This window comes from Corella eumyota, chromosome 6 (assembly GCF_963082875.1).
Source record: "Corella eumyota chromosome 6, kaCorEumy4.1, whole genome shotgun sequence".
NCBI classification, from domain to species: Eukaryota; Metazoa; Chordata; class Ascidiacea; order Phlebobranchia; family Corellidae; genus Corella; species Corella eumyota.
This window is the reverse complement of record NC_137495.1, coordinates 9,713,737-9,740,626: the sequence shown is the minus strand read 5'-3', so window position 1 is coordinate 9,740,626 and position 26,890 is coordinate 9,713,737. Positions and strand designations below refer to the sequence as shown.

The following is a 26,890-nucleotide window of genomic DNA, read 5'->3' as shown; positions in this document are numbered from 1 at the left end:
AATTTAAATAAATAAATACAATTTTATTAATTAAAGTTGCCTTGAAAAGTAAACAAAAAAGTTGTCGTGGCCGAGTGTTTAAGGCAATAGACCTACGATCTTTTAGGCGCTGTCCGCACATAATCTTATCCTGCCGACAACGAATTTTTTTATTTAGTTTTAGTTCAAATTTAATTAATTGATTAAAATCACGCTAGCTGCTCGGAGAAGAAAACTTAGTATAGACTTAATTTCTTTTAGGCTCTGCCCGCGAGGGTTCGAGTCCAGCCGATAACACATTTTTATTTCAGTTTTATTACAAAATTAATTTAAATCACGCTAGCTGCTCCGAGAATCCAACATAACAGTTGTCGTGGCCGAGTGGTTAAGGCGATAGATTTGAAATCTATTGGGCTCTGCCCGCGCAGGTTCGAATCCTGCCGACAACGCATTATTTAATTTTAGTTTAAATAAAAATTTAATTAACTAATTAAAATCACGCGAGGTGCTCCGAGAATGGAACATTGGAGTTGTCGTGGCCAAGGCTATACGTTTGAGTTCTTTGAGGCTCTGCCCGCGCAGGTTCGACTCATGCCAACAACGCATTATTTTATGTTTTAATAACTGCCTTTAGTTGTCGGTTGTTTACAAGAATATAAAATTCTGTCTAATTTCTTAAAATGAATCGTTAAAATAATGGTTTAATTCAAGAAAAACGAAGTTAGAGGTTTCATGTGAAAAGAGTTTCAAACAAATTTGCAAGGAAAAATTTTAAATATAAAGAAAACTATTTTTATCTCTGGGTTGGCCTTTCGGTAAATAGCCAAATGCGCCAACCTTTGCAACACAACAACAACTGATTCGCGACATTTTTATGAAATTTGCAAAACATTATTATGGTAATAAAAATGAACCAAACAAGAAATTCGTCCCTGGGTGGGTTTGAACCACCAACCTTTCGGTTAACAGCCGAACGCGCTAACCGATTGCGCCACAGAGACGACAATCATTGCTACACTTGGATTGAATCTGAAGATCAAAATTATAATAATAAAAATGTAACAAAATATATTTGACCTTGGGTGGACTCGAACAACCAACCTTTAGGTTAACAGACGAACTCGCTAACTGATTGCGCCATAGAGACGACCTTTTTTGCCACACTTGGTCTTAATTTGGAGATCAAAATTATAATAATAAAGATGTAACAAAATAAATTTGCCCACTTTGTTTGAATTTGCAAAGCAAAATTAATATAATAAAAATGTAATAATATATTTCGTTCATGAATGGGCCCGAACCTTAAACCTTACGGTTAAGAGCAAAACGCGCCAATCTATTGCAACACAAATACGACTAATTCGCGAAACTTCTATTAAATTTGCAAAGCAAAATTATAATAATAATAAAAATGAAAAAAAACTAGTTTCGTCCCTGGGCGAGCTCGAACCTCCAGCCTTTCGGTTAAAGAGCTAAACGCGCCAATGATTGCGACACAGAAACGACTGATTTGCGACATTTCTATCAAACTTGCAAAGCAAAATTGTGAAATAAAGACGATTATATATTTTACCCTGGGTGGACTCGAACCGCAATCTTTTAAATTAAAAAGAAAATAATAATGATAAACATTTATCTAATAATTAAATACATAAAATTTGATTTAATAATTTAGTTGATAATCTTAATTAATTAATGTTTATGATTATCTTTATTTATTAATATATTTTTTTATTCGATAAAAAATGTTAAAATTTAACATTCGTTTGATTAAAATTTAACAATTTGTTCAGCAAAATTTTATTAAAATTATTTTTTTTAAAATTATACAAATAGCATATATACCTTATTCAAATAGGAACAAAGTTCGTTGTTGGTTGTTAGAAACCTGTCAAAAGAATAACAGCAATTATTACTGTAAAGAAACTACACTTAGCATATCTACACATATTACTGTAAATACCTAGCTTATTGGGACAAAAATCTACACTTAACCAATAAAAATAATTAAAACACAAAAACCATAAAAAAATTACAATGCCATGGGACGAGCATTTAAATAATTGAATAAAATCACGCTAGCTGGCTAAAGATGGAAAAGCAAGAGTTGTCGTGACCGATTGGTTAAGGCTATAGATAAGGAACCTATTCAGTTCTGCAGGCACAATTTCGAATCCTGCCGAAAACGCATTTTTAATTACAAATTTAAATAAATAAATACAATTTTATTAATTAAAGTTGCCTTGAAAAGTAAACAAAAAAGTTGTCGTGGCCGAGTGTTTAAGGCAATAGACCTACGATCTTTTAGGCGCTGTCCGCACATAATCTTATCCTGCCGACAACGAATTTTTTTATTTAGTTTTAGTTTAAATTTAATTAATTGATTAAAATCACGCTAGCTGCTCGGAGAAGAAAACTTAGTATAGACTTAATTTCTTTTAGGCTCTGCCCGCGAGGGTTCGAGTCCAGCCGATAACGCATTTTTATTTCAGTTTTATTACAAAATTAATTTGAATCACGCTAGCTGCTCCGAGAATCAAACATAACAGTTGTCGTGGCCGAGTGGTTAAGGCGATAGTCTTGAAATCTATTGGGCTCTGCCCTCGCAGGTTCAAATCCTGCCGACAACGCATTATTTAATTTTAGTTTAAATAAGAATTTAATTAACTAATTAAAATCACGCGAGGTGCTCCGAGAATGGAACATTAGAGTTGTCGTGGCCGAGGCTATAGGTTTGAGTTCTTTGAGGCTCTGCCCGCGCAGGTTCGACTCATGCCGACAACGCATTATTTTATTTTTTAATAACCGCCTTTAGTTGTCGGTTGTTTACAAAAATATACAATTCTGTCTGTTCAGTAGAACGAACGAAATTGCCCTTCGTCTTTAAATCAAACATTTGCCTTTAATAAAAAGCTAAAATGAATCGTTAAAATAATGGTTTAATTCCAGAAAAACGAAGTTAGAGGTTCCACGTGAAAAGAGTTTTAAACAAATTTGCGAAGAAAAAATTTTAAATTTAAAGAAAACTATTTTTATCTCTGGGTTGGCCTTTCGGTTAATAGCCAAATGCGCCAACCATTGCAACACAACAACAACTGATTCGCGACATTTTTATTAAATTTGCAAAACATTATCATGGTAATAAAAAAGAAGCAAACAAAAAACTCTCAAACAACCAACCTTTCGATCTATTGCGACACAAATACGACTAATTCGCGACACTTCTATTAAATTTGCAAAGCAAAATTATAATATTAATAAAAATGATAAAAAACTAGTTTCGTTCTTGGGCGGGCTCGAACCCCTAACCTTTTGGTTAAAGAGCTAAACGCGCCAATGATTGCGACACAGAAACGACTGATTTGCGACATTTCTATCAAACTTGCAAAGCAAAATTGTAAAAAAAAGACGATTATATATTTGACCATGGCTGGACTTAAATAATTAAATACATAAAATTTGATTTAATAATTTAGTTGATAATCTTAATTAATGTTTATGATTATCTTTATTTATTCATAGAGATTAATTTTAAAATTGATCAAATGATTTTAAATCGTATTTTATTTATCAAATAAATCTGGTTGTAAGAATTTTTGCTTGTTGTGATGATGAATTTAAAATTACTTTGTCACAATTAGTGCGTTTTTAAAAAAAAACAATAATTGTATAGGATATCCCTTTTTCAATTTAAATATATTAAAACAGTTTTACAAACGTTAACTTGTGCATCACCAGCTTCTTTTAAACATTTTTAAAAGACGAAAATAATTTTATAAATTTAAAATCAGATGATTGATTTAATGGAAGTTGGGGAATCTGTACTTTTTCCATTAATCTTAAAGGTTGATGAACGACTTTTGGCTATAAAAAACTTGGAGAGTACACCTTTATCATGTTTAAAAGAAAACGTTTAACAAATCTTGCTAGATGGTGGACTAGATTGCAGAAAAAATCTTAAAGGTCAGTGTATTTTTAAAACTACCTTATACTGCCCACCTTTTTTTTAAATCTTGGCCATTTGTATATCATGATATTGGTAACTTAAAAATGAATTAAAATTTTATTTTTTATCACTAATTAATTGGTGTTTATTTATTATTTTATTTAGTTTTAGTTCAAATTTAATTAATTAATTAAAATCACGCTAGCTGCTCGGAGAAAAAAACTTAGTATAGACTTGATTTTTTTAGGCTCTGCCCGCAAAGGTACGAGTCCAGCCGATAACGCATTTTTATTTTAGTTTTCTTACAAAATTAATTTAAATCACGCTAGCTGCTCCGAGAATCCAACATAACAGTTGTCGTGGCCGAGTGGTTAAGGCGATAGACTTGAAATCTATTGGGCTCTGCCCGCGCAGGTTCAAATCCTGCCGACAACGCATTATTTTATTTTAAATACAAATTTAATTAACTAATTAAAATCACGCGGGGTGCTCCGAGAATGGAACATTAGAGTTGTCGTGGCCGAGGCTATAGGTTTGAGTTCTTTGAGGCTCTGCCCGCGCAGGTTTGACTCATGCCGACAACGAATTATTTTATGTTTTAATAACCGCCTTTAGTTGTCGGTTGTTTACAAGAATATAAAATTCTGTCTGTTCAGTAGAACGAAATTGCCCTTCGTCTTTAAATCAAACATTTGCCTTTAATAAAAAGCTAAAATGAATCGTTAAAATAATGGTTTAATTCCAGAAAAACGAAGTTAGAGGTTCCACGTGAAAAGAGTTTTAAACAAATTTGCGAAGAAAAAATTTTAAATTTAAAGAAAACTATTTTTATCTCTGGGTTGGCCTTTCGGTTAATAGCCAAATGCGCCAACCTGATTCGCGAAAAAAAAAAACAATAATTGTATGGGATATCCCTTTTTCAATTTAAATATATTAAAACAGTTTTACAAACGTTAACATGTGCATCACCAGCTTCTTTTAAACATTTTTAAAAGACGAAAATAATTTTATAAATTTAAAATCAGATGATTGACTTAATGGAAGTTGAAGAATCTGTATTTTTTCCATTAATCTTAAAGGTTGATGAACGACTTTTGGCTATAAAAAACTTGGAAGGTACACCTTTATCTTTTTTAAAAGACAACGTTTAACAAATCTTGCTAGATGGTGAACTAGATTGCAGAAAAAATCTTAAAAGTCAGTGTATTTTCAAAACTACCTTATATTGCCCACCACTTGCCTGAACATTACCAGACAGTATTGCATAATTAGTAATAACAAATTTTAACTTGTTTAAAAAAACTTTTGAATCGAATCAGTGTTTTAATTTTTTAGTTAACGAGGCGTTATAGCTTAGAGGTAAAGCGCCTGTCTCGTAAACAGGAGATCCTGGGTTCAATCCTCAGTAACGCCTAATATTATTTTACTATAATGAAGTTGGTGGTTAATTTTAAAAATAATTTATTCTGATTACTTTAAAATAATACGTTAAATTTTAAATACCACGAAGATTTGTAAACCTATCATGAAGTTTATGTTAAATTAGGCCTTTGTTTATCTTCCGACTGTAATCAACAGCTTATGCAAATTCTAACTCGCAAATGTAAAAAAAGTCGACTAAATTTTAATAGTTTTTTGTACCTTTTTCTTGATATTCTGTGCAATGTTTTTGCACAAGTAGCAAATTTAATAATTTTGATTGTTCTTAATGATTGGTTGTGTACAAGAATATGAGATTCCGACTATTTAAAAAAAAAATTAACACTAAATTTACTTTGAAGTCCAAATCCATGTTTGTTTGGTGGCGTCCGTTTAGTAAGACTAAATTGCCAGGTTTAATTTAAGTATATGCACTTAATATGAAGCGTCTACTAGAATGACTAGATTAAAATATGAATCAATACCAGAAAAAAAAATTTTTATGCGACAAGAAATGTTAAATATAAACTGCAAATTTCATAAACAAGTTATAATTAAAAGCATTCGATATACTTTTAACATCGAAAAAAGAAAGTTAAAGCTTGTCAGCACATAAATAAAAATTTCGTATTAAATCAACATCAAATATTTTTTTTTATAAAAATTAAAGTAAGTTTATGTGGATTTATTTTAAATAAGTTACATACCAATCAACTATAATGACAACTTAATTTCCAATATCTTATTAGGTAAATAATAACATAGTTTTTAAAAAAAAAACTTATTTTAACTGTGTTTTTTAAAAGAAAAGGGCAAAAATAGCACATAAAATATAAATTTACCATTTGACTTTGAAAAGCTGCTATAATTTTTTGTTTAAAAAAAGAATGACCTATTAAATGGTTGTCACAGTAATTCTGACGCAGGGTTTAAAATAACGAAAATAAATGCAAGTAATTAAAAGTAACTTGAATGTAAACACATCAAAGCGTATTAAGTAAATTATTGATGAAACAAAAAAAATAAAATTAGGTTACCACATTTTTCAACAAAAGCGCAAAATTTTTTTATTTGCTTCCTGTAGAGTTTCTACAAACTGTTGAAAAAGGGCAAATTCTAACTAACTTTATCGAACCGCTGACATTTTGTGATGTGCATATTTTGGTATGCAAGAAGTTAATTAAACAGCAAACTTTTGTAATCGAGGAATATTTTGGTTATTTGCAGCTAGTAGCTTAGTTCGACATCATTTTGCAGGAGCATTTGGTAAGTGCAACAGTCATTAAATACACTTTTGTCTGTCTGTTTAATATTAAAACTGTGTTGGTGGAATACACTAACAAAAGTAAGGTTGCCTATTTTTATTGCAAACTTAGGCTATTTATGTACATTACACAAACACTTGAACAATAAGAGTAGGACAACAACATATACATGGGGTGATGTTGTGATTGTATAGAGAAGAGAAAGGATGGCTAGGGAGAGGTGGAGATTTAAGTATGTAAAGGTTAAAGAATACTTATTCGAAAGAAAAGTTAAATAGATTATCAACAAAAACTTTATAATCTGTTGTGTCTTAATTACAATGCTTAATGATATATCGTGTTATTTTATAGAAAAGCTGACAAGATGAACAAGAAAATTATTAAATTGTTTATAATTTTTTTCGTTGAAATGTATTGTCTGTTGTTACATAACTTGCACCATTATTTCTCCAACATTTTTAGTTTTAAACTTAATAGACGCTTATATAAAAATAAATCTGTTGAGTTACTTTGCTTTTTATTGTGTCAATTCAAGCTCTATTAAAATGAGAATTTGAAATATACAAAATACGTTTTTAATTATATAGGAAATAGACAATAATAAAAAAATTTTGCGTACGCCGTGTGAAAGGGCCTTTATTTTAAACAATTACCTATTAAATGTAAAAATGGCGTGTTTACAGCGAATAAATTCAAAAAGTTTCTGGGGGGGAGCATGCCCATTTTTTTTTGTTTGGACAGACTTGGCATTTTTAAAGTTTTGATTAAGAATACATTATTTATCAAAATTGACATTGCGGGTGCGTGGCGAAATGGATAACGCGTCTGCCTACGGAGCAGAAGATTTCAGGTTCGAGTCCTTGCGCGCTCGAATTTTATTTAGCAAAATTTTTCCTACTTTAAGTACGTGAAATACTGATTTATGTTTAAGACCTATTTATTTGTTCACTTTTCATCACATACAGAGTTACGGTTGCTAATTGAATTACACGATGCAATTGATAAAGTCGGTTTCATTTCACAATGGCATTGTGACGTTATATAAAAGGGCAAAACATTTGTACCCCTTTGCATAAGAAAGGGTGACCCTTGCCTAATTTTTTTTAAATAATTTTAAAATTAATAAAACAAAATTAAAACAATTGGATTAGGTTAAAGTTATGACTGGGCTTCGTTAATAATAAAAAAGTAGCAATAAAGAGTAGGAAATGTATATAATAAAAAAATTACATATAATTTTTTTATACACTATTTAAAGCGTTTTTATTGCATAATGTACAAAATCGTAAAACTTACTCGTTGGGTTAATAAGTTTGCTTTGTTCTTTAAAAGCCCGATTTGTATCGCAGCGAAACAAAGTCATGTGTATTATAAGACGTCTTATATTTCTAGTTGTTGTTTAATTGTAAATAACTTAAAAAATAAGAAGCTGAATAACTCAAGGTGTTGTTTTAAACAAGAAATTCTATTTTCATACACAAAAGGCAAGTATTCTTTTTCTGAAAATAATTTTAAACTAGGGATATTCTCGGATGGACCATAAGCCAATTTTCCAACTCGGTAAGTGACTGGTTTTGCGATAACAAACAAGGAGGTGCCTAGAATTAACATCCTTATATTGCATAGTCTGCTTTGATCGGTTTTGCTACGCTTTGCAATAAAACTTGCAAATGCTAACTAGCAAGAATTATTACCGTCAACATTGTCATCAGACCAAAGAGCACAGTTTCAGTCGATACTTTTTAGGATTAAAATTTTCTTGACCTCACTCCCTACAAGAAGTTTTTACCGTGTTTATTTTTTCAAGCAAATGCTCAAATTAACGAAAACATTTTACTTAAGGTGGTAAAGGTTCATGATTTTTACTTTGGGTATAAAATTAGGTATTTTATTGTCAAATATGCTAGATTAATAAAAAAAATAAGATCAATATTTTGCTTTTTTTTTGTTTGCTGAAATTTCGTCTAGTTATTATAAGGGTTATATTTTAATTTACTATGTAATTTTTTTTTAAAAAAAAGGTTTAAACGATTTCGAACCAAATGTCATTTTTTTTTAATAAATCAAGTTAAAATGAAACTACTGGGTGTGGGGTTCGAACCCACGCGGACATTCGCCCATTGGAACTTAAGTCCAACGCCTTAACCACTCGGCCAACCCAGTTTGTGTAAAAGCCTTGTTAAAATGCTAATAAACATAAATTTAAAGTAAGCCACCAATTGTGATTGGCAGCCTTATTATCTTTCGAAAACGATTTTAAGTCAATTTTTTTTGGTTGGTTTAAACAAGGTGTTTGCGTAGCGAATTTTGTGCGTACTTTGCGCCCTACTATTTCCTCGGGGATTCTAAACTTTTTGGGGGATCATTTTAAAGTAGGAAATGTCATTTTGTAATGCCTTTACCATGCATTTTATTTAAAAAACACGATTAGATATATAAAACTGTTATTATATTGCAAAACCTGTTACAGCAATAAAATAAATTTTTAATGGGCAAGTAATTCTTTTCTTCAATGAAATAACAGTCTTTAATTAGGTAACCATAATTATTTTTGTAATTGCGACAAATATTATTTTAAATCACTTTATTAACAAACATAATTAACGTAAAAATTGCAACAAATATTTGCAACGTTTAAGAAATTAAAAATACGAACAAAATGCCTTTGTTCTTTTAATTTTATTAAAAACTTTATTAATTGATTAAAATTTGACAAATCGTTAGCATAATTTTATTAAAATTCTGTTTTTAAAATTTATACAAATAGCATATATACCTTATTTAAATAGGAACAAAGTTAGTTGTTGGTTGTTAGAAACGGTCAAAAGAACAACAGCAATTACAACTGTAAAGAAACTACACTTAGGGTCGAATGCAGAAAGTGCGATTAACTTAATCGTCGATTAACGCTAATCCCCCGATTAACGAAAATCAGGATTAACTTTAATCGGTATGCAGAAACATTTTTAATCGCCGCATTAACTAATCCGGCGATTAACTTTAATCCTGGATTAAAAATATCAACAATTAAAATATTTATGTAATTTCTTTATGACGCGCTTGTGACGAACAAACAAATTGACGTAAACAATGAGATTGTTCAAGCGAAACGGCGGGCTTGCCTAGTAACCAAATTTTGTCGTCAAATTTAATTTTTTGAAAATAAATTTAACGACAAAAAAACTTAAAACATGGACCCTAAAATAAATAAAAAAAGAGAAAAAAACATTTCCAATGGTGACAAAGGTTTATTACTTGAATGCCTAAACAACAACGGGATGAAAAGTAGAATTAAAAGCAAAGAAACTGAAAAGGTTTCAGCTAAGGCAAAGGAATCAGCCTGGAATGATTTGGCATCCGCCTACAACTCCTCTTCTTTATTTGAGCAGAAGAGTGTAAGCCAGCTCCAGCTGTGCTGGAAAAATATGAAGGCGGATGCCAAAAAACAAAAATCGCGTCATCGTCGTGAGGTTTTTCTAACCGGCGGCGGCCAAGTTGAGGTGGAACTGGACGAGCTAACAGAAGCTGTTTGCTGTATGTATAAATTGTAATGTGTTTTGTTCCTAAACCAAACAATGTTTTATATTTTTGACTGTTTTTAATAGCTGCAGTTCCATCTCAAATTGAGCCGCTGTTTAACCCGTACGACGATGACGCTGATTTAAACTAGCTGGTTCCTTTGCCTAATGAGATGGGCCCAATATTCGAATTTGGTAAGACAAATTATTAGCTTTATCGTGGCTTGATTTTGAGCCTATTTTGGTTACTACCGCAAGATAATATTTTTTACTATCGTTCTTTACATTTTATGTTAGCAACAAAAAAACATAATTCTATTTAGTAATTATTACAACGTTTTAGAATTACCACAACATCAACCGTAACAACAACCACAACCTAATTTAGAACAACAACTAAAATTTAACTATTAAGGACCGAAATTAATTTAAAGGAAAAACAAACAGAATATTTAGAACAATTGCACTTATACAGAAAGAGAAAGTATAAGATAATGGTGATTGAACATAAGGCAAGAATGACTGTTTTTCGTAAGCAATTAAACAATGAAATATGAATTGCTTACGAAAAACAGTCATTTACGCCTATTGTTAGGTTTTCATTTCTCATGCTTTCTCTTATTTGTTTTTTTTTGTTCTCTTATTCATTTTTTTGTTCTTTTATTTACTTTTTAATCTCTTATTTGTTTTATCTGTTATTTTTTTATCGCGTTTTTTTGTCCCTTTTCTTAATTTCCATTTCTTAAATAAAAAATGGTCACTAGTAGTTTTATTACAAATATTTGTAAGCTGTATATTTTTTAAAATATATACAACAGAATGGATACAAAAAATTATTAACTATTGTATATACAGTAGTAAAATATATAAAAAAATGTATAAATATAACAAATAAATAAATTTTATTTTAAACTTGTAACCACAACAAGAATACAGTTCTTATAAAGGTACAACTACAAGTGGAACAATTATATTGCAACCATAACAAATGTTTAAATATAAAAAAAAAATTTTAAATTACTTGTTATATACAAGCTAATGTTATTACCACTGAAAATTTACCACTACAATTTTAGAAGAAATGTATATTATTGAAAAACAGTATCAATAAATTGCTGTCTAAACCTTCTTCCGCTGTCAGATGAATTTCTGTTGGTAGTAGTTGCAGCAGGAACAGGATCTTCGCCATAGCTTGCATCAGGTGTAACGTAATCCTTATGCATGATTCCAAGATTGTGAATACATGCTACAGCTACTATAATCACAAGGTAATTTTACAATTTTGTACGAAGGGGAATATAATATGGAGGCAATGAAATTTTTGTTTTAAAATGCCAAAAGCTCTTTCAATGGTCCTCCTGGTTTTTATGTGACTTCGGTTATATTTTCTTTCCGCGATGGAATTAGGTTCGGAGAGAGGAGTCAACAGGTATTTTTCACATGAGTAGCCACCATCTCCCAAAAGAATACCATTAATGTTTCCTGATGACAACAAAGCAGACATTCTGTTATTGTCAAAAATTCTTGAATCATGTGTGGAACCCGGCCATTTAGCTACAAAATTAGTAAATTTTAAGTTAGCATCACAAATGCATTGGACATTAATGGAAAAAAAAACCTTCCTATTTCGGAAAATCTCACCTTGATTAGCCCCAACTATTCCAGGAAAACCAGCAATTTGATAAAAAGATTGCTTCACAGAAGGCAAAGTATTATTTGAAGAAAAATTTATAAAAATATTTTTATGGGAAGCTATTATTTTAGAAATTTTGGAGACAATTCTGCACACTGTTAATTGATGGCACCCGATTAAATCACCATCACTTCGCTGAAAATGACCAGTGGAGTAAAGGCGAATTGCTACAAGTAGCTTTAATATTGGAGGAATTGCATGCCTTCTTCTTTCCAAACAACAAAATAGTTTGTTAAATAAAAAAAAAATAGTATTTTTTGAGAATCGATATCTACTGAAGAATTGGGTATCATTCCAGCACATAAAAGGATTTTGGTGGTCTGGCAAAGACACAAAAATAGTGCAATTAGTCCTTGTAGCAGAAGTCAATTCAGTAAGGAAGGAAGATTCAAGTGAAAGATTTTCAAAAAGATCAATTACATCCATATTTTATAAATAAAAAGTAGTAATATTACAAAATGTAAATAAGGACTTGAAAAAGGTACAACTTAAAAGCAAATTGTAGGAGATGGCCTATTCAAGATAATCGAACGGCAAACTTACAATTAGAAATTGCGTAAAAACTTAAGCTAAAAAAATTAAAAAATAATTATTGCAGTTTTAAATTAAGGTAATCTTTTACTAAAAAAGGTTTTCAGCCTTAAACGTTCCGGTGATTGTCTGCCTTGTCAAACTAGCCTAATTAAATTGCCAAAACTCCTAACTAAGGTGTATAAGGTAATACCTAACTGAAATATTAAACAAAAAAATCTTAACATCACCGTGATATATGTCATTTCAATAAAATTTGCTAGTTAGGCTATGCTCAAGTCGTAATAAACAGCCTAATCCCTACTTTAATCCGCCGAATTAAATTTCGGCGATTAAATTCGATATCGTCGCGGTTGATCGACTTTATTAATCGCAGTTTCTGCATACCGATCAAAAATTAATCCTCGCTTTAATCGCGGATTAAAGTTAATCGCACTTTCTGCATTCGACCCTATATGTTTTATGCCAGTACGGAACAATTGCTACACACTTTATTACTATCAGCAGGCATAAAAACCATACAATTTGGTAAATAGTTGGTATTTTAAAATTGTACCTATATATCTTTTGTACATGATAAAATAACTTGCTAATTAAATTACCATTTTTTATGCTAATATTAAAAATTAATAATTACAACACCTTTTTGCTATGAAGAATGCCGGTCAGATGGTGTTGTAACAAAGTGTGAAATACTGTTTAAAGAATCAGTTGCACACCCCTTGCATATTTTGAAGGAAGTGATACTTTTTATAAGCTAAAAGGTAGTTATTTCTTGGACCTTTTATCAATAGCTGCACTCCAACCATAATAATTAAATGAGACTGTAAAATCTTTCAACACTACAAACTGGTACTGAAACTGATCATGACCATCACTGTAGTTAAAAAAAAATTTTCATTTTGTTTAACCTTTGTCCACCCACCAGTTAAAGTTGATTTCACAAAGTGATTAAATTTTTATGTGTTTTCGTTTTGAATCACCACATAAAATTATATTAATTTAAAAATATTTTATTCAAGAGTTGTTATACATACACAATGTTATGTCTTCGTAAGCTGACCTACTTTTTAAAATGCACTTCACATATTTTTTTTACATTATCTTTTAAAAAAAGATCTTTAGTATGCTGATCCTGGCGCATTGTAAGTATTATTTTTTCCAAAGCTTCAGCCCACTCTGCCTAGGTACCTTTCGGTAGAAAACGTTTTGCAGGAACGCGGAACAAGGCAGGCGACATGTTACTACATAGAGGAACACAGCACATTGAAATCTTTTTTTTGATATTGTAATCCCCCTTTACTTTTTTAGCCTTTACATGCTTTTCTTTAAATGGATGTAGTTTCCAACTATGTTTATTTTTTTCCAGTTCTTTCAATCTTTTAAAAATCAAGTTTTCTTCTGAATGCACCTGTATTTATGTAGTTATTGGTTAATTAGTTTAATTTAATGTTATACATTGCTTAACTTACTTATCCACTCTTTTGCTACATTTTCCTTCCAAATAATTGTACTTAAATACTTTGTGGAAAGCTTTTACATACATATGTGTTAATGTTCAGGCAATTTTTAAAATATAGCCAAAAGTTACGTGTAATATTATAGAACTAAAAGACAAAGCATAGATTTTACCTCTAAATATTTTACAGTTTAGCTAAAGAAAAAATGGTTTTATTAAATAACATAAAATATATTTAAATACAAATAAAGGAATAATATTATAATTAAAAACGTTTTGCTTACACATATTAGATTCAGTTTCGATGTCCAGTCTTTGTGAACATGCCATGAACACAAAAGTTTTGGGGAGTGCAATTATAAACTTCACTCCTGACACGATAAAATTGGGAGGCCTTATCAGACATGAAATATTGAGGAGATGGAACTACAATTTAAAAAAAGTATTTTTGGTGAATGAAAAATGGTAATAGAACATTAGCATTTTCCCTGTTGAAAATCATCCAGGCAACCGGAATATCGCAGCCTAATTTATTAACAATAAGAATTGTTACCAATTTAAAAATTTTTTCTTTTTTTTTTTAAATCCATACATATGACATTGTTGCCAAATTTTTTTTAAATGTTTAACATATATGTTTTAATAAATGCTACACAAAAATCATTATTTTCAAAATGTAGGGCTTTAGCTAAAAAAAAAACAATATACCTTTTAAAATATATTATCTTATTTAAATTTATGTAAATATTTTTTGTTTTATTTGTAAAACTAATATAACTAAATTTTAAACTTTGTATTATTACTTTTGGACTTTTTTCATTTCTTCTACCTGAATCCCAAAACTCAAGCAATTATTGGAGTGTTTTATAGAGTTGTTTAGATACGATGAATTTTTAAAATTGTTCAAATCTTGGCGTGAGACCATATAAATTCTCTGATGTTTAGTTTTCGGTTGACAGGTAGTCAGTGGCGGCTCGTGGGCAAAATGATAGGGGGGCTATTTTTAGAAAGTCACAGCACGACTAAGGTGGTCCGAAGGCATGCCACCCCGGAAAATTTTTTTGATATTGATGGCCGTAAATCGGCTATTTTAGATACAAAACGATCTTTTTTTTATATTACTTGAGAAGATAAAATTTTTATTTTATCTGATAATGGGAACAATTTTAAAGTGTGCCTTTAAAGCTATTAGTAACTGGGGTGTAAGGGCATACAACATTTTTAATAACCTTTTTAAATAAACACAATTGTATTTTATTCAATTAACTACTAATGTACCCTATATCTTGCATAAAATAAAAATGTTTTTTTTTTTTTTTCGGCGTCTTTCTTCTAAAAAAAATTTCAAATTCAATAAAAAGCAGTATAGTACGGTGGCCCAGAAGGGCAAACCAAAAAAATGATAAAAAACGAAAATATATTTTAAAACCGAAAATAACTTTTTAAAACCGAAAAAAAAATATTAAAAAAACAAAAATATATTTTAAAAACCGAAAATAAGTTTTCAAAAACCGAAAATAAGTTTTACGTAAACCGAAAATAAGTTTTCATAAACCGAAAATAAGTTTTACGTAAACCGAAAATAAGTTTTCAAAAACCGAAAATAAGTTTTACGTAAACCGAAAATAAGTTTTCAAAAACTGAAAATAAGTTTTCAAAAACCGTAAATATATTTTCATGACCTTTCACCTTTGAAAAGGCTTAACTTTATTAGCCTTATGCGAAGGAACACCGGTTAGCGATTAGCCTTCCCTTTTGGGTTAAAAAGAATATTTGTTTAATAAATGTCAAACTTGTAAAGATATAACTTGTTTATTTAAGCTGGGCACTATATTATTAATCTTAATCTGTTAATATAAGATAACAAAAATGAGGTAAAACTGTGTCTGACTGTAGTTATCTTCCAATTTATAAATCTTATCCAAATTGTTTAAGTTTTAGTTGGCCTTTGCTCTTCTATAAGCAGTAAGTTGCGGCAGTTTTTCTTCTAAGTTATTTATTGGTCAATATGATTAACAACATTCAAAACTTATAAAGGCAACTTAAAACTAAGTTTGTTAAAAGAACGTTACCCTTTAATAGGGCTGGGAAGCTAATTAAAAAAAATCAGCCTTAAGGGTGTAAGTCCCAATATTTACCTAGTTTGCACATTGTTAAATTTGTTTTTATGTTTTAAAGAGAAAAATGGTGTTTATTGTTTGTAAGTATTGTAATAGCAATGAACAAGTTAAATTAAACCATAAATTTTGTACACAATGTGGTTTGCTGTTGAATAAAGAAGAGATGGCTATAAGATATTATTTTTTTAAAGGATATACATATGATGTTATAACCAACTTTCTGTACAAGCATCATGGCATAAAATTAAGCACAAGAACTTTAAAGTCAAGACTATCAGTTTATAATTTGTCACGCCGCTCTTTGTTAAATGAAAATGAATTAAAAAATTTAATCAAAGAAAAAATTAATGGATCTGGCTGCCTAATGGGTTACAGAATGATGTGGAATTCTTTAAAATTGGATGGTGTCGTAACCACCAGAAAGAGTGTAGAAATTGCTCTTCGAGAACTTGATCCTGAGGGATCTTCATTAAGACGGGCAAAAAAATTAAAAAGAAGATCATACTGTGTTCCAGGACCCAATTACTGCTGGCATGTAGATGGGTATGATAAGCTGAAGCCATATGGATTTTGTATTCATGGATGTATTGACGGGTATAGTCGCAAAATTCTTTGGCTTGAAGTTTTAAGATCAAATAATAATCCTTCAACAATTGCAAAACTGTTCTTAACACACGTGGAAAATGAAGGTGGCTGCCCCAAAAGAGTAAGAAGCGATTGCGGGACCGAAAATGGAATATTAGCATCTGCACAATGCTTTTTTATTGATTCTACTGAAGGACATATTTATGGGACATCTCCTCATAATCAACGTATTGAATCTTGGTGGTCCACATTGCGAAAATCTGTAACAACATGGTGGATGAATTTCTTTAAAGATTTGATTGATCAAAATCATTACACTCCAGGAAGTAACATGCAGAGTGAATGTTTATGGTTCAGTTTTTCAAATATTTTACAAAAGGATTTAATCAATTTTAAAGAAAATTGGAACACACACTATATTAGAAAATCAAGATTTGATACAGTTTGCGGCCGTCCTAATGAAATATACAACTTTCCTGAATGTAGAAACACCTACGATTTTTTAATACCCATTGATTTACAACAATGCGAATATGTTAGACAAAATTTCTTACAAAATTCTAATCAAGAAAGTGCTTTTCAGGATTACTTTACGTATGTTATGGAAGAAACCGGCTTAGCATGTCCGCAAAACTGGCATGAGTCGTTATTGCTGTACTTTAAACTGTGTGGATATGCTACTGACTAAAATAAGTGTTATTTTATAAGGTTCAAACATGCCAAACACAAGCAAATTTGCTATTTCAAGCTCTGTGTAATAAGTAGTTAGTAGCCTATTAAATTATGAAAATATATTTTAGGTATTTAGAAGGTAAGGAAAGGGATTTGAATTAAATTTACCTCTTGTTGCATGTGTAGTAAGTTTGTATTATTTAGCAGTGCCCTTATATATATAAATATTTTTTGTAATCATTCGCTATTTTAATTTGTAATCATTTGGCATTTTTTTTAAATTATTTTAGTGTTTGTAGTACTACTTAAGTTTCTATTGTATTACATTCATTTTTTTTTAAATATGAAAATCAATAAAACGAAATTGATTGTTATCAAATTAAAAATTTTATTTGCAGTATTTAAATCAATCCAAACCCAATTTCCCATTGAACAGCTTTTTCAAAAGAACTTTCCATATCTCTAGCAGAGCTTATATGTGTGGGCAATCTTAGTGTTAGTGAACATGTGCTAACTGTTGGTAAACACTGGCAACTCGTGCCATTTGCAGTTTTTTTGCAATCATTCACAAATTCAACCGTTAAATTATAAGGCAAACCAAGCGCAGGCTTAGTAGGCGATCCACATATAAATTTCATGATAGTAGACAGTTTTATTCCAGCCTTTTCTGTAATTAAGTTGTACATCGAAATATTTCATAAATGTTAATGGTTACACGAAAAAAACATATTTTCATCATCTACCCATAAATTTTAAAATTTACTGTCATAATATTTTAAAATTTACCGTCATAATAGGAAGCTTCAAGAAAATCTAGGAAACTTTTGTATGTCTGAATTTCTCGGGTTTTGTAATTGCTTCCTTCTTCTGAAAATTGAGGTTTGAGAAGGTTGCTAATCGTATCAAAATCCCAATGAAACAATTCAGAAGGACAAAACACTGATTCAAACAATGCCACATTAGCACATAGTGCAGACCTCATATTGTATGTAACATTCCATTCCCTTTGAAATCTCATTCAGTGCATTTAGGGACGGTTCAACCCTTTCTTTGATGAATAAACTTCTATTGAATAAATCGTTGAATATGCTTAATGACCTTTTACAAACATTGAGTAATATATAACAAACATACATATCTAATCCATTATCTACAAATTGGTTGGTACTCATAAACGAAGAAAAAAAATAACTTACTTTAACAGGGACCATTTATTTGTTAATTTAGCTTTTGAAGGGACTCCCCTGTACCCAATGGCTTCTAATGCTGGTGATGCAACATCAGAACACAGTGTATCTGAAAACTCATTGTCTGTTTTAGCTTTTACTACCTACAAATAAAAATAGCATTGTTAATTTAATTATATTGCTGGTGATAAAAAATGTACATATATAGGCTATAAATTAATAATTAAAAGTACTTTAAAAAACATTTATTAAAACAACAATTTACCTGAATATATAAATTGGAAAACAATGAATCACTTTTAAGTTCATCCGGAACAGTTTCAGTAGCACCGTCAATTCCATTTAGTAAGTATTTGTAAACCCATGGGGATAGAAAGCCAGGTCCACACCCTCCATTGCATAAGCTTGCAACAAATAAATGACCAATTGCCTGTGCAGTGCCATCAACAACACTTACAATTCCACAACACGGTTCTAAACCCTTTTTTTCATCTCCACTAAAATACTGCGACTTAATGTCATTAATGGCTTCTGTACATAACCATTATATATAATTTATCATGAGAACCCAACATTATTATTTTAATAAATAAATATAACAAAATCTAATGTTACTCTAAAATATCTGCATTGATTAAACATAAATTAAGTTAAATTTAAACCTGCATAGAAGTCACGAGAAACGCCACCAGTGTCAACTCCACTTTCTCCAATAAAGGTAAATCTATACGCCATATTCTGTTTCTTTTTATTCCAGGTCTTGTCAAAAAATACTTTAAAATCTTTAAAAGCCCATCCTCTTCTAACATTGATGTTAAGAAAATCATCATTTTGAGACACATTTACTTTTTGAATTTCTTCTACAATAGATTTTAAGATATCATCACCATTTTTTGGTAATACTGATGTTGTACTGATACCATGATCAATACTGCCTTCAGTTTCAACATCTTCACATAAGTCAATTGTGGGGCTACTATTTCCACAATAATAAACTGGGTCTCGACTTTGGCCACACTCACTGGCATGAACCTCAATAATGCTCCGCAAAAACCTTTGGTTGCATATTGGGCACAATGTTGTAGGCTCTCTGTTTGAATAAAACTAAGTTAAGCATAATCTTACCACAAAACTTGTGATTTCTAATTTAACTTTAAAAGTAGGCCTGTCTACCCAATTAATTGTTTTAATAAAGTTTACATTTATACTATAAATTCATTACTTAGCTAAATCAGCTGCTTTTTCTGTTTTGCTTGTGCTTGCTATTTCAGAGTTGTCTGTACTAGTCGAATTAAAAGCTTCATCTTCATTACCTTTAAATAAAGCAGGTAGGCACCAGTCATCTATGCTGTTTTTTTTTAAACAAGTGTCATTGTTTTTATCGGGACACAAGTAAAAGACTATTTTTCCAAAGGGCCTTCCCAGTTCCTCTTTATACCTTATCAAAGAAAATTTTGTATCGCTGCCTGGAATACTGTTAACTATTGTTCCATCCGGGTACAGTAGGTTATAATCTATATGGCTGTTAAAATGTTGATCGTATGCAATTCTCTTTTTTATTGCCTCTTGTCTAATTGTACCTGAAGAACACCCCTTTGTTACTTTTAAGGGTAAAACAGAACCACGCATAATTTGAAAGTTGTTATTCATTAACCCAATGCCAATAGTTACTTCTTTATCCAACTTTAAAAACTTTTCTTTTGTTCGAAAAGACAGAGATTGACGCTTGGTTGACTGTTGATTATAGTAGTCATTATAAGTCATTGGGCGTTTGTTACTTGAACTATTATGAACAACATCATTGCTTGAATGTAATGGTACTTCAGTAGCATCATTTTTTTCAATAGGAAGGCTACATTGCGGACAATATTTATAAAGAGCTTGAATTGGATAACCACAGTTTTTACAAAATCCCATTATTTTAACATAAAAGATTTTTCCCTTACTCTTAAAAGGGAAGAAATTACAATGTATATAACTGTTAAATGAAGTTTTTGTGTGACAGACTGTCATTGTCACACAGCGTGCCTGGTAATTACCAATTTTTTATAAATATATATTTATTTTTGATGTGGGTTCTAGACCTAAATATAGAGTACCATCAGTTAACACGACCTGGTCTCGAGTTGACTTTGGCAGTTTAGAACATTATAGATTGTTTTTGCCTGATAATTAAGCTGCTAATTTAGTGTTGGCTCAGCAGGAGTTCATACTGTTTATAGCGTCGAACCCAGGACCTCATGCAGTCATGCCAAGCCAAGTGTTCTGACAGCTACACCAATCTGCCAGTGCGATTTGGATTAATAATTACAAAACTAGGCATAAGCAAGCAAAATATACTAGCTACCAGATTAAATAAACTAGTTTTAACCTTACACGTTTGACATTTATTAAACAAATATTCTTTTTAACCCAAAAGGGAAGGCTAATCGCTAACCGGTGTTCCTTCGCATGGCTAGTAAAGTTAAGCCTTTGCAAAGGTGAAAGGTCATGAAAATATATTTGCGGTTTTTAAAAACTTATTCTCGGTTTTTGAAAACTTATTTTCGGTTTACGTAAAACTTATTTTCGGTTTTCGTAAAACTTATTTTCGGTTTACGTAAAACTTTTTTTCGGTTTTTGAAAACTTATTTTCGGTTTTTAAAAACTTATTTTCGGTTTACGTAAAACTTATTTGCGGTTTTTGAAAACTTATTTGCGGTTTTTAAAAATTTATTTTCGGTTTTTAAAATATATTTTCGTTTTTTTATTATTTTTTTTCGGTTTTAAAAAGTTATTTTCGGTTTTTAAAATATATTTTCGTTTTTTATTATTTTTTTGGTTTGCCCTTCTGGGCCACCGTAGTATATAGTACATAATACATTTCTTTCATTAATGGTTAGCAAACTGGATTAAAGTTTAGTTGACCATTTACTAATAACCATTTTTCAGACATAAAAAGCAGTAAAAATACTTTAAGTTAATTAAAACATAAAATCAGCAGCATATTTATTTAAGACATTAATGTAATTAGATAGTTTGTGCAAAAAATTATGATATAATTTAAAAAAATTAAAATTACATATCAACAAAAAATCAATATATAAAACGAACTAATGAAAAAAATTAAAACTTTGATCACCTTTTTCTTTAATTCTTCATCATTTCTTAAAAGCAACATTACAAATAATTAGTTATATATAATAAGTAAACGAAACAAACTATGAAGGGTTATTGAACTATTTACCTCTCCTGCTCCCTTCTTTCCTCCCTCTCTACTCTCCTCCTCTTTGACTCCACTTTTCTTTTTTAATAAATATTTTTATTTAATGATATAATACTAAACTATAAATTCTTAAAAAATAACGCTAAACTTTCAACCCAATAAAAAAACTAAACTTTCTAATTGTAAACTTGTTAATTTAGGCCTAAGTTACCTCTCCTCACTTTCTTCTTTCCTTTCATGTTTTCTTCTCTAAAATTTTTTTATTTAATTGTTAAGTTAATGAAATATTAAAATATAATATTTGCAGTTACTCTAATTTTTTCATCTTCTCTTCCCTTTCTTTCCACCTACCCGACCTTTTTCCTCTTTTCCCCCAGCCCTTATCCTCCCATTCCCTCTCCTCTTCTCGCCAAACCCATTTTCCTCTTCCTCCACCCCGACCCCTTCTTTCACCACCTTGACCACTAAAATTTTTGTAATTTGATTTAAAAAAATGTGTAAAAAGTAAATAAATGGATTAATATTCCTTTTTTTAATAAGGTATTTTAACAATCTATATAAAATATTAAAATTTGTTTATTACCTCCATTCCCCTCCCCCATATTGGTTGAATGTAAAGTTCATTTTTTTTTAAATTAAATATTTTTAACCTAAAAATCTTTTTATTCTTTTCAACCTAAAAATAAATTCCAGTTAATTTATTTGAAATTTTTATAATTGCTTTTATATATATATGCACATAAATTTTTAAATATATCCAATTTGCATGTATCCATTGGTTTTTTTATCCGAACAAATGGTTTTTACACAATCAACCTTTACTGGAGAAACATAATCAATTGGAGGGCAGGCATAATCGATTATTTTCCAGGAAAACTCAACACATCAACAGTGGAGGGCAGGCATAATCGATTATTTTCCAGGAAAACTCAACACATCAACAGTTGAGGGCAGGCATAATCGATTATTTTTCAGGAAATGCTATTTGCTGCAATAAATCCAAAAATATGCCTCGGTTGAAGGAACCTTTTGATTCATCATGTCCTCGCATACCTATTTCATGTACTCCATAAAATTTTAAACAGTCAACAATGAGGTCGAGAATGTGTCTATTCTTTTTAACAATTTCATTGTGCCTCTCAACAGATAAGCTGTGTCCTACACTAATCTGTGACTGAAATATCTACTGTTCCTAGTAGGCTATATGAAAGTGCATTGGTAATGTGCATTTTTGAACTCTCATGTCGCTTTATTCTTTTTGAAATATGTTTTATATCTTTAAAACCTTCCTTTGACCAAGTAACTTCCGTTTCTTTACCTTTTCGAAACAAAAGGCAGTAAAAGCAAAATAAACTTTTTTTTTCCTCGCTTACAGTAAGCCATTCCTTTCTCGAAAACCACTGAACATTAAACTTTCGGTTTTGCTTAGGGCCTGTACTCTTTATTTTAATAGATTTTGGCTGATGAGGTCCAAGGCGCTTCAAGTCTAACTTTGCCTCAAAACTCAAAGGAAAACTTTTCAGAATACAATCAACCTGGTTCATGGTATCCACAAAAATAGTCGAAATATTACTAAGAAATCACAAACTTGTTCTTATACCAAATTACAACTAAGCAAAATACTTGCTATTTTCTGTTTAAATAATGCTTGCTAAAATGATAAAAAAATAAATAGCCAACAAACTATTTTAGTACACAGTTTGGTTTTTTCAAGTTTTTTACAATTAGATATTTTTTTATATATGGCAAAACTCTAATCTGCTAATCATGGCGTTCGCCGTTTGGGCTGACTGGCTGGATATGGCGTGGGCAGGCAGAATAAACTCTGCACTTTACTTCGACTGCCAATCAATAAATAAATAATATTTGGCTAAAAACACTACCAAAATTCAATTAAAATTAACAAATTTATACATTTTTTTACTAAAAAACGTATGCGGAATTAGCCTAAACTGACTGTTTCCGCAAGACATGTGCACGCCCTTTCTAAAACTTGTGCGACGACCTTTCTTACAAAAATCCAATTGATTATTTTTATTTGTCAACTTAAAAAGATTATTTAGGGACTTATTACCTTCAGAGAAAATCATAAAATACCCAAATTATGCTTTAATTATTTTATATTTTAATTACTAGGTAAATTGAACGTCAAATTTAAAAAAATCACAAAGTTAAAAATTGTCAAATTACTTGGCAACTTTATGGTTGGCTTAGCCCCACTTTTTGGTTCAAGTTCTCACCTTTTTTTCAAATTTCGGAATCCTGACGGCGAAAACAGCGTTAGAATATTTTTTATTTGACAGCCCGTGGGGCTAATTTTGGTTTAGCCCTACCGTGTTCACGCTACGTTTTTCGAAAATTTTGGCGTATTTCGTGGCCAAAATAGGCGCTATTTTTTAATATTTTTAGCAAAAAACATTGCCGAAAAAACAAATATTATTCAAAATAAAATAAATCATAATTAAAAAAAAAAACATGTTAAAAAGTGGGGGTTTTAGCCCCATAGATCAGCCGCCACTGCAGGTAGTTCTTATATCTTTTAAAATTCTTTTTAAGGTGACACCAATAGATAATTTTTCTAGAAATAACCATTTATTTTTTTTAAATTTTAAAGAAATAATAACAATTATTGTAGGAATAAATGTACCTTGTAATTTAATTTTGTCAATTTTATGAACTGAAATGTGACCTAAACTTATGCAGTGGCCATAGTGCAACAGTGACCCAATCACTTGCACTTTTCCCCCTACAAACTGTTTTGCAAGAAAAGACGCGGTACACATTTGTCCTATTTTTCGAGTACCTTGCGATTTTAAATGGCGCTTTCCTTCAACAGAAGTACTTTTGAAAGAATTACTTCTATTGCATTTATATTTAAAACTAAATAACCCATTAAATGCCTTTGTCGTGTCTTAGTGTACAAAATAAAAAGCTTTTTTTTCCTACATCAACTTTCCAATTTAGAAAATCTGTGAATTTTTCTACAATTGTAAAAAAAATCTAGAAAAAATAGTTGTTTTTTCAATAATAATAATTTAAGTTTAAAACCTTTGCGTATTATATATTTAATTTATTTGTATTCCTTTAATTTTGTGTTCAATTTTAAGGTGATTACGTAAATCTTCGATAAACATAAAACCCTCGTTACAATCATTTTCTTACTAAATATGTTAATATTCAAAAAGCTTGGTTTATATTATTATTCTTGGATACATGTTACATTTACTTTTTTTTTTAGGTTTCAATCTGTAGATGGACTTTTCTAGATTTACCTTGCTGTGAACGGTATTCAGATGATAGTATAAATTAGACTCTTGCTGGTTTTAAAGGTGCACATTTTACACAGATACTTCACCATGTTTTAATTTTAATTAGAAGTTGTGGCTGTTTTTTTAACTGAACCTAGTTTTATTTATAATATAATTTAGATTTTTCGCGACATTTTATGTTGCATTAAAAATGGTTTTACCTAATATTTGAACTAAAAAAATTTAATTCATTTCTTACCCGTATTCATGTAGTATATAATTGTATATATATGTTATTTATCAAAGAAAAGTTTTGAAAATGTATTTATTATGTTTTGTTTAGCTTTGACCATGTTTTATTTTAATTAAAAATTTAATAAATTAATAAACGAGCTTAACGAATTTGGAATGACAACAGTAATATTATTATTGTAATACGACAAAACATTTACACGGTTTGATTATAAAAGTTACGTTACAAGATCAGCTAGATCATTAGACTAACGTTACGGTTCTGACGTTCTACGTACAGGTTACGTGACTAATTCTCGTTTTTGTTTGGAGTTGACGCCTGTTGTAACAAGAAAAATTGTTGTATATGTCCGGTCAATGACTATATATATAGCTTGGACTTAGAATTAATTGTAATAGGGTTATTAGAAGTGATTCTACAATATAAACAACCAATTTGAAGGTTGCTACAAAGTCTTTCATGTTTCATCTAAGATAAACATGAAAATTGTATTAACTTGTAAATTGTATGAACAGGACTTCCACCTTGCTTGGTTCATGATTTATTTGAAAGTGATGTTAGTGATGATCTGGTATTGTTTATTAGCTACTTTATAATGATAAAGTGGTTTACCTATATACTATTAAATAAAATAATTTTAACATTCGCTGAAAAAATTGTTGTCTCTCAAAACTTTTTCCATTAATTATGTTTGATAAAATTTTTTTTAAAAATAACGATAAGGTATGGAAACTCTATCTAACCTTGAAAGAAATCGTGGAATTGGTTTGTAGTCATAAGTAGTTATTTATGGAAAAAGGAATAAATGAAGCCAATTTAGTTACAACTTCAAGTGTTCAAACAAAAGGTACTGTAGAGTTTATATAAAGTGTTTTGGGTGCTATTCTTGTAGGGTCACCATTTGTATAGTCAATTGTTATTTTAGTTGGATTGACAGTTTATTTTTTTGTTGATTTATCTAAGCTACTTCGTTAAACCTTACTAATTGATTAGCTAAAACAGTCACACTTTTTTTAGTGAAACGGCGTAAACTTGGCGATACATGATTGAAAATTTTATCGGATGTATGTTTGAACCAGAGTATTCTGAGGCCGAGTTTGGAAGGTTAAACAAATCCGAAATAGTTAGTACACTAGCGTTTAACGATTTTAAATCAAGTTTATGTGAAGGCAGACTTTTAAATACAAACTGGTAAGATGTTTATAATATCTGTGAACTTTTTTAGAATACTTAGATCAGTTGAAATAAAGAAAACATAAAAGTAGTTTCTACTTCACAGCTTTATAAGGAAAGTGTTGAAGAATATTTAGTATTAAATAGCCTTACTGCCAAACGGTGGAGCTGGGCTGTCTTTTTTGTTTTTTTATTTATCTAAAAATAATTTTGATGTAAAAAAGGTGCACATGTGGCAACTGTTTCTATGAGTTCAGTTTCCCAACCAGTATGCTGTTCGGAAATAAGTAAACTGGACTGTAAGACAGCAGTGCATGGTTGCATAACTTGTTAGCGCTTTTACTAATTCTCTCTTTCGGGCAAACGTTTTCTTGCTCCGACAACTAAGCAAAAGGGAGAAGGAATTTCTTGGGGCGCGAAGCACCAAATCAACAAACACAAGAAGGCGAGGTTTGACCGAGACGCCGAATCGGTGGGGCTTGATAGAGACGGGCTAAAGCAGTTATTAATACCAGACCACAAAGCTTTCCCGAATATGAAGAGAGGGATAGAAGCCGACAGTACGGAAGATGAGCCAGCCGCAGAGATGGCAGCGACTGAGAATACCGGTGGAGGGGCGGCACACCCGGGCCAATTT

General features: G+C 30.5%; 2 protein-coding genes and 6 non-coding genes across 8 annotated transcripts; 5 read left to right on the top strand and 3 right to left on the bottom strand.

Moving 5' to 3' along the window:
• The first annotated feature begins 346 nt into the window (after positions 1-346).
• Trnas-uga (transfer RNA serine (anticodon UGA)) lies at positions 347-428 on the top strand. The gene has a single exon. It is a non-coding gene; the product is annotated as a tRNA-Ser (tRNA).
• Positions 429-906: 478 nt separating this feature from the next.
• On the bottom strand, positions 907-980 carry Trnan-guu (transfer RNA asparagine (anticodon GUU)). Its single transcript has one exon. It is a non-coding gene; the product is annotated as a tRNA-Asn (tRNA).
• A 1,547-nt stretch (positions 981-2,527) lies between these two features.
• Positions 2,528-2,609, top strand: Trnas-uga (transfer RNA serine (anticodon UGA)). The gene has a single exon. It is a non-coding gene; the product is annotated as a tRNA-Ser (tRNA).
• Positions 2,610-4,278: 1,669 nt separating this feature from the next.
• On the top strand, positions 4,279-4,360 carry Trnas-uga (transfer RNA serine (anticodon UGA)). The gene has a single exon. It is a non-coding gene; the product is annotated as a tRNA-Ser (tRNA).
• Positions 4,361-5,267: 907 nt separating this feature from the next.
• Positions 5,268-5,339, top strand: Trnat-cgu (transfer RNA threonine (anticodon CGU)). Its single transcript has one exon. It is a non-coding gene; the product is annotated as a tRNA-Thr (tRNA).
• Positions 5,340-8,689: 3,350 nt separating this feature from the next.
• Trnal-uaa (transfer RNA leucine (anticodon UAA)) lies at positions 8,690-8,772 on the bottom strand. The gene has a single exon. It is a non-coding gene; the product is annotated as a tRNA-Leu (tRNA).
• Positions 8,773-15,995: 7,223 nt separating this feature from the next.
• LOC145755181 (uncharacterized) lies at positions 15,996-17,241 on the top strand. The gene has a single exon (XM_082571407.1). The coding sequence runs from the start codon at positions 16,094-16,096 to the stop codon at positions 17,201-17,203; it is 1,110 nt and encodes a 369-aa protein (XP_082427533.1). The 5' UTR covers positions 15,996-16,093; the 3' UTR covers positions 17,204-17,241.
• Positions 17,242-18,146: 905 nt separating this feature from the next.
• LOC145755798 (uncharacterized) lies at positions 18,147-22,181 on the bottom strand. The gene is made up of 8 exons (XM_082572044.1): positions 22,163-22,181; positions 21,931-22,043; positions 21,601-21,657; positions 19,597-20,321; positions 19,037-19,464; positions 18,640-18,905; positions 18,384-18,517; positions 18,147-18,285 (listed from the first exon to the last, which is right to left on the bottom strand). The coding sequence occupies exons 1-8, from the start codon at positions 22,179-22,181 to the stop codon at positions 18,147-18,149; spliced, it is 1,881 nt and encodes a 626-aa protein (XP_082428170.1).
• Positions 22,182-26,890: the final 4,709 nt, after the last annotated feature.

Coding starts and splice junctions, on each gene's coding strand:
- LOC145755181 (XM_082571407.1), top strand. CDS start 16,094: ATGGCTATAAGATATTATTTTTTTAAAGGATATACATATGATGTTATA.
- LOC145755798 (XM_082572044.1), bottom strand. Junction 19,465..19,596: donor AAAGCAGCTGATTTAGCTAA/GTAATGAATTTA, acceptor TTATTCAAACAG/AGAGCCTACAACATTGTGCC. Junction 18,286..18,383: donor AATAAATGGTCCCTGTTAAA/GTAAGTTATTTT, acceptor TGTTTGTAAAAG/GTCATTAAGCATATTCAACG.